Consider the following 11,256-nt stretch of genomic DNA (forward strand, 5'->3'; position numbering starts at 1 on the left):
TCATCTTCCATAGCTGCCTTCCACCTCGGATCATCAAGTGTTGTCATTAAACTGTTAGGCTCACCAGTTGTGCAAGACATACCAATCTTAGAGAATTTTTTGTAATTTAAGCGAGTAGTAACTCCCTTCTGTAGTATTGTGCGCGGCGCCACAGGAAAAACCACAGGAGGAGGAGCCACAAGAGATCTGTCATCTGCATCAGGTGCTGGCGACTTAGATCCCGAGGTGGATTCTATCGCGCCTGCTGGCGACCGCGACCGAGGCGAGGTGGCGGGCCTAGGAGAATCTGGCGCATGCGGCCGAGCGGAAGTGGCGGGCCCTGGCGGATCCGGTGCGGGCCAACCGGGCGAGCGAGGCTCAACCGTGCAGGTGACCTCCCGCCATGTGTCGCCAGCCGGTTGGTGCGGACCGACGACATTGCTTTCCTGATCGTGCGCCTGCTCGAGGCGCTCGGGGCCCGAGGCGCGACCAGGTGCTATCCCCCTGGATCCTGGAGGGGATGTTGTCTCCTGCCGTGGGGATCCTGAGGCAGATCCTCCTCGGTTCGCGTCCGTGTCTCTAGCCGAAAAACACATGGAATCTCGCCCGTTTTGACTTGGATTTTCGCCATCTGAACTGAAATCTGCAGCAGTAATCTCAGGCATAATATGATGATTAGGTGCAAGTTGATTAGTACTATTATACTCTCCCCCATGATCAACGCCGGATAAAGTGGAGGGCAAGAGAAGAATTTCTTTGCGAAGCAATGCGCTGGCATTTGGGTCAAGTTTGGCAAAGGGAAAAATTGTTTCATCAAAGACTACATCTCGAGAGATATACACACGTCCCGTGGCTACGTCAAGACACTTGACGCCTTTGTGTTGTGCACTGTAGCCTATAAAGACACATTGTGTCGAACGAAACATGAGCTTTCTGTTGTTGTAGGGACGAAGGTTAGGCCAACATGCACAGCCAAACACTCGAAGAGATGATAGTCGGGTTTGATGTGAAGTAGACGTTCAGTGGGTGTTTCGTGATTAATGACACGGCTAGGCATAATATTTATGAGGTGTACCACTATGAGAAAAGCCTCATCCCAAAACTTTAGTGGCATGGATGCAGCAGCAAGAAGGGAGAGACCAATGTCAACAATGTGCCTGTGCTTGCGCTCCGCCGAACCGTTTTGTTGGTGAGCGTGAGGGCAGGAAACGTGATGAGAGATTCCTATCCGTTGGAAAAAGGAGTTGAGTTTTTCATACTCACCTCCCCAATCCGACTGCGTAGCAAGTATTTTGCAATAAAATTGCCATTCTACAAGAGCCTGAAATTTGAGAAAAACTTGAAAAATGTCAAACCATTTTTTAAGAAGGTATATCCAGGTATACTTGCTAAAATCATCGATAAAACTCACGTAATAGGTGTGGCGACCAACAGAGGAGGGGGCCGGTCCCCATACATCGGAAAACACAAGTTGCAAGGGTTTTGTGGACACACTGGTAGATATAGGATATGGTAACTAGTGGCTTTTTTCTCTTTGGCAAGAGTCACAAATGGTTTCACGATCATGCTCATCAACAAATGCGAGCTTATTTTTGCTAAGAATCTGATAAAAATGGAAAAAGATGGGTGGCCTAAACATTTATGCCATCATTCTGAAGACACTTTGAAGAATCCATAGGCTTGCTTATTGAACTTGGAAGTTTTGGGGATCAGTGGGTAGAGTCCTTGCACACATCTACCGTGATAAAGAACCCTCCTCGTGACCTAATCCTTGATCAAAAAGAAGAAGGGGTGAAACTCTATGAAAACACCATTATCAAGAGTAATGTGATGTACTGACAAAAGATTTTTGGATGCATTGGGAATGTGAAGCACATCATCTACAAGAATATCACAGTGTGGGGTTTGAATAATAGACTCTCCAACATGACTTAGCATCATACCTGGACCGTTTTCAGCGGTGTGAACTTGATCTTGGCCGTTGTACTTCTCGTGCATGGTCATCTTCTCAAGCTCAGACGTGATGTTCTCATTTGAGTCGGAGTCAAGATACCAATTGGAATCGACTCCATATGAGGCATCTGCCGCAGCTGCAATACGCCTGCTTCTAGAATTATCCTCTGCATAGCGCCACTTACATTCTTTTGCAATATGGATAGTTCTCTTGCAGATCTGGCATTTGTTTTCATACTCCTCATACCCGGCGAAGCGGCCACCTTCATTGTTGTTGTAGTAGTGGCGCGGAGGGCCGTTGTTGTTGTAGTAGCCCCTATCGCCGCCGCCACGGTGGCCACTGCCTTGGCCACCGCCATTGCCGTGGTTGTTGTAGCCGCCGCCGCCGTGGTTGTAGCCGCCGCTACCCGTGCCAGGATAGCCGCCGCTAGGGTTTTGGCCGCCACCACCAAAGTAGCCGCCGCCGCGACCACCTTGCTTCTGGTTGCGGTAGCCGCCTCTGCCGCCACCCGAGCGACCCCTGGAGGCAGCGTTCGCTGATGACTTGAAGCCACCAGCGCCGTTGAACATCTCAACGCGTTGATCGAAGTTTACCACCATCGAGAAGAGCGCGTCGACGGTGATAGGCTCGGTGCGGACATCGAGTGCAAAGATGATTGGCTGATATTCCATATCAAGCCCGGCGACAATGAGTTTGCTCGCCGCCGCAAGCTCGTCGGAGAGGGCACGCATCTGCCTGAAGTAGGTGGAGGCCGACTGTGATCCCTTATGGGTGTTCGTGAGGGCCGATCTGATGTTATTGACATGAGACAAGGAAACTGCAGAAAACATGTTTGCTAACGCAGTCCAGATTGCATGGGATGATTCAAAGAGGCCACTTGAACAAGCACCTCCTTGGACAGATTTCGGAGAAGATATGCTATGATTTGCTAATCCTGAACTAGCCAGGGGTTATGAGCAGGGTTGGAAACTACCTGATCATTGCCATCTTTATCTTTGCTACTGGTTGTTTTGGGAGGCTCCTCTATAGTCCGATCTATATAGACAAACAAGCTGGCGCCCAATATCTGGGATCGTGCTTGGGCTCGCCAGAGAACATAGTTCGTCTGGCTAAGGGGTTCTGATGTGTTGTAGTTGAGGCCAAAAGAGGTGACTGCGGAGGAGGAGGACATGGCTGCGGCGTGGTGGATTTTGGAAGGGAATAGATGAAGGAAGATGAGCTAGATGCCGTGGAAGAGGCCTGCTCTGATACCGTGTGGAAATTGTGGAAGCGTCTCAACTCCCATAACATGGGAGCCCGCGTGATTTATATTGATTAGGCGAGGCCAGCTCTCGCAGAGGCATACAAGATTATGGTTTAAACCAACCAGAGATATATATGGAGAGATAAAGGAGAATAAAGGGATAACAAGCTAACAACCTAGATTCTCCTAACTACTCTAACACAATAATGATAATGCGTTATATGTTTAACAAAATGATCCACATTTTTGTGTACTTGAGCCTTCATGGCACCATGGCAGAAACAACAAACTTCCAAAGAAACACCAGACACAGCGAAAGTGCTGAATTGAGCTCGAGCACATTTGCCCCCGATATCCAATGCGTTCGTTCGCCCCGAGATCGCCAACCACTAGCGTACAAGCCCACGTATTTTTATCTCTCTTCTGTTGGTATTGGGCGCCTCTGGTACGCCGTTTCCCTCAGTTAGCCCGGCCCAGATATAAGTTCACGACGTGAGCCGTCCTCTGTAAGATTCTGTTCCAGCCTCTGTTCAGACGTCACCATTATTAATTGCAGCTCATGCGATCAGTCAAGGTCTGATTCAGATCTTACCTCCCGCGATCAGTAAAAAGACGTTTGAATCGTTGCCGCGAACAAACACTTGTTATCCGATGACACGGAAGCAAGACAACTCAAAACCTACAACTACTAGAATCACCTGTAAGCCATCTCATATCGGAACCTCCGCCTACATCCTGATTCACAGAAGATTCAGACGCTACCGCTTCCATGTGTAAACGCCCTTATCTGTGCTCACACGAGATGACATTGCCTACACACTCACCTCAGACCGAGCATCATGATCGCTGAATTTGGCCACACCTCTAGTGATTGCAGAGGAGGCACCGGACAATACTGATGGAACCATCAAGCAATTTCTCAAATGGAACTACAGTTGTGTGAATGTCTGAACCTTTCCACTGCTGAACGTGGAACTGTACTTGATGTTTGCCCATGCAGCTCAAAATTCGGATCTATGCAAATGACCAAACCACATATAAACAGACTACGGACGACACATGTACTGAAGCAAGCATTCATGCAGCAAACAATAATTTTCCTAAGTACAGCAAGCAATCTATCATAGGTGTAGCCATTTTTGAACTGAACTCTCAACTTCTTCCATAGGTGGTAACTCAAGAATTTTGAGCTCATTTTCAAATATGCATCAAGCAAGTTCTGTTTCAGACGACAGCACCAGTACCTCAATGATACACATAATACGGCTCCAACTAAAGCTCACATAGGATAATTATAATACCAGCTAGCAGTACAGCACAGGTAAAAGCAATCACACATAAGAAGGTTTACTGAACAAGTCAGAACATAACCAGTGCACGCATCACAGGAAAACAGTTGTCCAACTCTTATCCTCTTACCAGCGACCTCAATCAGACTTCTGGGTGTCTTAATTCGGGAGCTTCAGTGCAGTTGTTTCGACGGTGACACTCGACACCACAGTTCTTGCACCGGTTCCGCACTAGTTGTCGGAAGCAGGGCCACAAGAAAATAAGGCCAATTTGCTCAAACATTGCCGCGTGTATCAGCGGCCGACCCTGCAGTGACAAGGTTAGCCAACCATAAGAACATTCAGCAGTAGCCACAGGTCAACAGAACTATGACATTTTCACCAGGATTCATCGCATAACCATGGAAAGCCTTCTCCAAGGCACTTCTGCGGTTGGGACATGATGTTCGCCCCGGTGCGGCAGCTCCCACTCTAACCCCTGCACCGAGCACACACAACCTGCTGTCACTACAGTGTCCCACAACTTGATGAACACAAAAGAAAATTCAGATGTTGTTATCCCTTAGACCTCTTTCCGGTCAATTTATCCTTTTTTATCTCCGCAAGTTTAGTGCTGAACACCACAGCCTTGCATATTAGCAATTTGCAACCAATACAACAAATTTAGTACTTATTAGTTCCATTTCTCACTCTGCATTTTGGATTTTCAGTTTCAGAAACATAATATGCCCCCCAGTCACACAAAGTACTCATCTGACAGTTAGCACCATAATTGCCGAAAAACTCGTTTCCTTCTTTTTATTTCCAGTTTTGCAATTGTCTGGGTGAAGTTTGTCTATATTGCAATAAAAAAACATAAGTTGAAATTTTCTGTTTTTCCAGGTTCCTACTTTTCAGCAGACAAACTTTCAGCCCCGATGATATTCTATCTACTACATTTCTCTTCTAAATGCTCAGGTTGCATTTTTTTCTAGATTGCAAAACAAAACAAACTACACCCTCATATTGGATGTAATAAGATCTTATATTATGGGACAGAGGGATTAGTTTGTATTTTTCAGTTTTCCAGTATTCTACTGTCACCCCCGGCTGCTATTTCAACCAGCGCTATTTTCCATGCTAACTTAAATCAACTCCATACATACTTCACTCCCTTGATCACAAGAAGCCCTCCTAATTGCTAGGTTGGATATATTCATTCCCCACCTGTATGACCACCCTAAAGATGTTGGATCCAGCTTCCCTACCAACTGTGCTTGCCTGCGGCAAACCCTCCCTCTGCTCTTCTACGCTGCTTCCTCCACCCAAATCTGCCCTTTGAAGCTCTCCGCCGGGGCCTGATTCTGCCCCATCCCCGCTGGCGGGACAGCCAAAGGATAATGTAGGGGCTCCATAGGATGTCACTATCATTAACATCCTCGATCAGCGTAGCTCTGCAAGGAAGCGGTTCAAACTTCAGATCGGCATCATGATCATCATACTGATGATCATGGAATCTACAAGGAACCAAAAAAGGAGGTGGGTCGGTGGCGGGAGTGGGGTTGTTTGTACCTTCTTATCGGCTGCATCAGGAATAGTTATATAAGACCCTAGACTAGGATAATTGCATATTTCCTCTAATAGTTATATGAAAGACCATATCAAAGTCCATAAGCAACTCCAATGGTACATACCCAAATCAGGCTCTTATTGACTCTTCTGATACATCAACTCTATCTGCGTTCAATTCTGCAATATTCAGATGTTCACCTGGCGCAGTCCTAACATAAAACTTACTTGAACTATTTACCACATGAAATTAACCACTAGTTTATATGATGAAGATATAACATAGTAAATTACTAAATTTTCTTTTAGCTCACCATCAATGTCAGTTATATAAGCATTCATGTATCTATGCACTTCCCACTAGAGTAGCCGTATTTTCTATCTCTGTACCAGGAAATAAACATCGTACATCAATCTAGCATATAAGATAGCTGGGTTCACAAAACAATAAATCTAAAAGGCACACCTCAGGTAACAGGGGCTCTGTGTATGTGATCGGCACGCATGTCGGCACATCGATGAAAAAGATGTCGCATTCCTGAAGATCGCATTACAATTTTGCAAGCAACTCGCTTGAAAGACTGGTGAAATGCATACGATTTGCCAGTGAATTTTACAATGTTGTAAGCAACTCCTGAAGATCGCATTTTGTACATCCATCACATACCCATTGTATTATGGAATACCAAAATTTGGCCAATAAAACTCCTTCCTCAATGGGACTGCTTCTACCTCTAGCCATGGATGAATTTTATCCCCTATATACGAGAACAGTGACCTGAATACCAAAATCACAGCTGGAAGTACGTTCATACCTACGAGTCCATCCAGTAACCTGCGGATTCATCTTGCATGTGGAGAGCTCGGGCGCTTAGTCAGATTCAATTCGAGGGATTTTCTAGGTTCATTAATCAAGCCTTTTGGGGTGAAATTTCCCTTTCTGCCACCAGCCCACCACCACAGTATGGGTCGCACAGATTTGTCCGTCCATGCTCAGCTCTAGGGCTTGCGCGTGCTGCACCTCGCCCGACGCAGCGGCGCCGACGAGGTAATGCAGCGGAGCCATCGGGACATCGCTATCATTGACCTCCTCAAGCACCGTGAATCTGCTCCGGCAGATGCGGAAACGGAAAGTCAAACACAGGGAAGGAATTCATCACAAAATCTGAACTGTAGGAAAGAGGATACGTGTGTTACCTTTTAATTAGCTGCATCAGGAATCCCATCTCCTCGTCGGCGACGGTCCCTTCCGACGGTGGCTGAGATCCCAGGAGACCCGACGTCGCTGATGGTATGATGGAGCAGCTACAGAAAGCAGAGCACTCCCACCCCTCCACCTCGTAGTTACTACCACTGCCGGGAAGTGTTTTCCCTGTCCCACGGATCACAATGTCGACGACCGTCCTGAGCCACGGCTCGCGTCCCGCAGGCTGACGGCGGCCGGTTCTCCGTTGTTTCTCGCCGACAGTCAGAGGTCCCCACGACCGGATTTCCCAATTTACATTATTATAACTCGCACCCCTTACCCCACCCACGAATTAACTGCACCGCATCCCAAGACGCCGTTCAACCGTGTCGATAAAGAGCTCATATGTGCTCGTGTGCAGAAACTCCGTGTCCCAGACACAGTCATAATCATAGTTTTAGAAATAATTGGGAGCTATCTGTCTCAAGCAATATCTATAATACAAAAAAATTCTATATCAGGCTTGTGTAGTACGGATAATCATCATTTATTGTTTATTGAGCTTAAGAGACATCAAGTTGGTGACAAATAACCGTCAGAGAAACAATATTCTCATACCAAATGCTAGTTTCAGAATTTTTCGACTGTCGACCTAAGATGAGTTGCGCAAGCATGTTCAATAACTCGAGATGTACTTGTTGGCGACAATCAATCCCAATGAAAGAATACAAAAAACAAGCAGGGCCTGTTTGGATCTTATATAGGAACCAGCCTCACGGCTCCGTGGAAGATTCCATCCCTGGTTCAGATCCTAGCACACTCGTTTGCGGAGCAAGTTCAGGAGCGTTGAATTTTTCTGTGGAGGAAGCCAACCCAATCGCTGGCCGGCATCACCGACGCGCCGACGCCCACATTCGCCCCCCATTCGCTCGTATCTCCACCGCGCCCACCTCTCCTGCATCACGACGCCTAACCCCGACACCTCAACCCAACGAATACCGTCGCAGCGGCGCATTAAACCGACCACCTCCGGCAGCAAGAATGGTTACCCCGTCGAGATCCTTGCGTCTTCCCCTAAATCAAGGTGACCTGCCCCCACCCACTATCCTAATCTGTTGGTCAGGTGTTCTATCTTGCCCGACGAATAGCAAATATCGACACAGTCGAGATGTTGACGATACGTGCCTTGACTTGAAGCGTCCGTAGCTCCCGCTCGGATCCGGCGAAGAGAGCGCCGCGGATTCCTCCTCGCCGGCGCACACAAAGAGATGGGGAATAGGGAAGAAGAACTCTCTCGGTCCGCCGTCTGAACAGTTGTGCTCACAGGCCCTGCTCGCTCTTTTTTTACAGCGACACACCAGGCTTACTGAATGGCGTATCACATCGTGGGGAGACATGGACAGACCCCACCTGCCATTGCCTTTACAGGAGCGTATAGGTTGTGAACGTGAATCAGGATACCCACCGTCTTAGCTACCCAAGGGGGTTGTCTTTGGACACAGGTAGGAGGAAATTAACGAAGCCGTAACTCCAGTTTTGCACCCTATTTACTACAGTTGTAAGGTTAGTGCACGCGTGTACAGCACAATAATGAATTGGTTGCAAGGATCCACTGAAATGCATACTACAGCATATTTCTAACGTTTACCATAGTCTTGCTTCCCTTCTGAATATTGTTTAAAAACAAGAAAATCATATGTGCTCTTGCTCATTCAGAACACGTTTACTCCATCATGTGTCTGAATGCTAAATAATCCAGACACAAAACTGCAATCCCGCATTTTATCATGAGGACTTTGTGAATGCTGTTCTCATAAAGCAAAAAATCAACGACTGAAATTAGATACAACTGAACTTACGAATTACCTCCGTTTCCATCCACAAGCTGGTGGGGATTGACAAGAGTTCGTCCCATCCTGCCGAGTCGTCGCTGCATCGGATTATGAACATCGCCCGAAATCATAACAAAAGAACCACCGTCCACCACCTCTGATCTGTATTTCAGGGTCCGTTTAAGTTTCCGATTTCAGAAGACTCGATGTATCAGTACAAGGGCGACGAACTAACCTGGGTGTTGATTGCAGATCCAGGCCGGCGGCTATAGATGCGAGGAAATCATAGCGTGTTTGGATCATGCCCTGGCCAGAAAGTACCTGGCCTGGAGCGTGCCTGAAAACTGCCTGAAGTGTGTTTGGTTGCTACCCTGAAAAAATGCATGCGTGCCTGGCCTGATTCATCTGTACTGTGATTAGCCTGGACGGTTTACCAGGCATGTGGCTTAGCCTGGTCCAGGCCATCTATTTTGGACGCCTGGTGGGTGCCTGGCTCTTGATTAGTAATTTAATATTTGGATGGGATGGTGGGCTCCACACTAGTACAACTTTTTGCCATATAAAACTATCTCTAATACTTTACCAGGCAAGGCCACCAACCAAACAATGTTCTCCCAGGCTAGCCTGGCCAGGCACAAAATTCAAACTTTTCATGCACATCCCAGGCACCAAAATTCTCCAGGCACATTGCCCAGGACACAAACTAAACTGGCCCTCAATCCCATGAGCCGCGACCTGATATCCTTCCGTTTCAATTGCAGTGTCGGGCCCGTCGCCTGCATCGCGGACATCCCGTTCTGCATCCTCGACGTGGGAGTCCATAGAGTGGGATGCAATCCGCGGGGGAAGATGGAAAGTGAACCAGAAGGGCACGGGGAGTTGAGAATGGGGATCACTACTGTGTGGCGCAGGATGGGGAAGACGGAGTTGGGTGGATTCAAGACGACACGTCTCGTCGCTCATTTGAAAGAATGGCCGACACATATATCTCCCTCCGAATACTCTGCCAGGCAGACATGTCGTATCAACTGCGATTTTTCTTTACTAGTAGGTGGGTGCTGGTGTTAGGTGTGTAGCAGCACGACTGTACTAGGCATAATTTATTTCGGTGATGTCGAACATCCCGCGCCTAATCAAGAAACAGATCTGCTATTATATTGATTCGTTTCTCAGCTTGGCACACATCTCAACACACCGGAGATGGACGTACGGTCCAGATAACCGGGTGTCTAGGCACCCGGGATCTAAAAGTCCATTCTCTTTTATATATGGGCTTCTATTAGCGCGACTGGATTGATGTACCGGAGAATTACCTTCAAATTGATTAAACGAATGCGAAGATTGGCCTTCTTGAGTTTTGACCACGTCTAATGATACTTCTGAATTATGGCTAATATCCATGCAGTTTGGTCCGGTTATTTCACCAACTAGCCCACTACTATGTGCTGGAAGTTATATTGTTACTTAATACATGCTACGCATTCTAAACATCCTTTTGACTGTGTTGTCAGATTGGTTTATCGAACGAAACCTGACACTAATAATAAATGAGATCCCTACAATAACAATGTGCTTTATTAGAAAATGGTTGAATATAATTACCAAAGTTTGATGGACGTTCTGTGGCATGCCAGTCATGCATATGGAGAGCGCAAATGCAAATGTTCATATTGTATTGAAGATGCTCCCTTTTGAAATTAGCATGCTTTGCCAATTTATTTTGGACATGATGTATTAGCTTATTATTTGTTAGCCTATAGGTTCTATATGAGTGAAAATTAAATATTACAGTTCTCAGACTGGACTTGCCAACCCCTCCATATCAACCATGATGAAGAACATATAGTCTCAAATAAAAATGACATTAGCCCATTAGAGAGACATGTGCTAATTGTTTAGCAGATATGTTGGTGTGTCAAGTGTTGAGGAGCAGAATTTACCCATTCCACAACTTCAAGCTTGATGGGAGCATCAACAACGGTGCCTTCACCCTTACTTGTGCCTATGCCCACATGGCCATCTTTGAGACATGGTATTTAGTCACAAGACAGAGTTCTTTGTAAGTGATTAGATGATTTGGAACTCGGTCACTTGATACATGTTTGATTGATGGGGAAAGTATCAGGCGCTCCCAAGCTTGGTGAACTTGATATTAGCGACCTTTTAGATATTTAGCATTCTGAAAGTTAGATCCACCTGAATTTGGATATGCATACTCTCCATCC

The 11,256-nt window shown here is 46.6% G+C and overlaps 1 protein-coding gene across 3 annotated transcripts; it reads right to left on the minus strand.

Moving 5' to 3' along the window:
- Window positions 1–4,345: 4,345 nt before the first annotated feature.
- On the minus strand, window positions 4,346–9,405 carry LOC119320500. 3 transcript variants are annotated; one of them, XR_005155029.1, is made up of 4 exons: window positions 7,211–8,556; window positions 5,672–7,119; window positions 4,848–4,943; window positions 4,346–4,772 (listed from the first exon to the last, which is right to left on the minus strand). XR_005155029.1 is itself a non-coding variant. In XM_037594571.1 (4 exons), the coding sequence occupies exons 1-4, from the start codon at window positions 9,332–9,334 to the stop codon at window positions 4,741–4,743; spliced, it is 306 nt and encodes a 101-aa protein (XP_037450468.1). In that variant the 5' UTR covers window positions 9,335–9,405; the 3' UTR covers window positions 4,346–4,740. The 3 variants fall into 3 exon arrangements, 2 of the variants coding, with proteins under 2 accessions (XP_037450468.1, XP_037450467.1); XM_037594571.1 differs by lacking the exons at window positions 5,672–7,119; window positions 7,211–8,556 and adding exons at window positions 9,066–9,193; window positions 9,267–9,405 and having other exon boundaries at window positions 4,866–4,943; XM_037594570.1 differs by lacking the exons at window positions 5,672–7,119; window positions 7,211–8,556 and adding exons at window positions 9,066–9,193; window positions 9,267–9,405.
- Between the last annotated feature and the right edge of the window lie 1,851 nt (window positions 9,406–11,256).

The sequence above is a fragment of the Triticum dicoccoides genome, chromosome 6B (genome assembly GCF_002162155.2).
Source record: "Triticum dicoccoides isolate Atlit2015 ecotype Zavitan chromosome 6B, WEW_v2.0, whole genome shotgun sequence".
Classification (NCBI taxonomy): Eukaryota; Viridiplantae; Streptophyta; class Magnoliopsida; order Poales; family Poaceae; genus Triticum; species Triticum dicoccoides.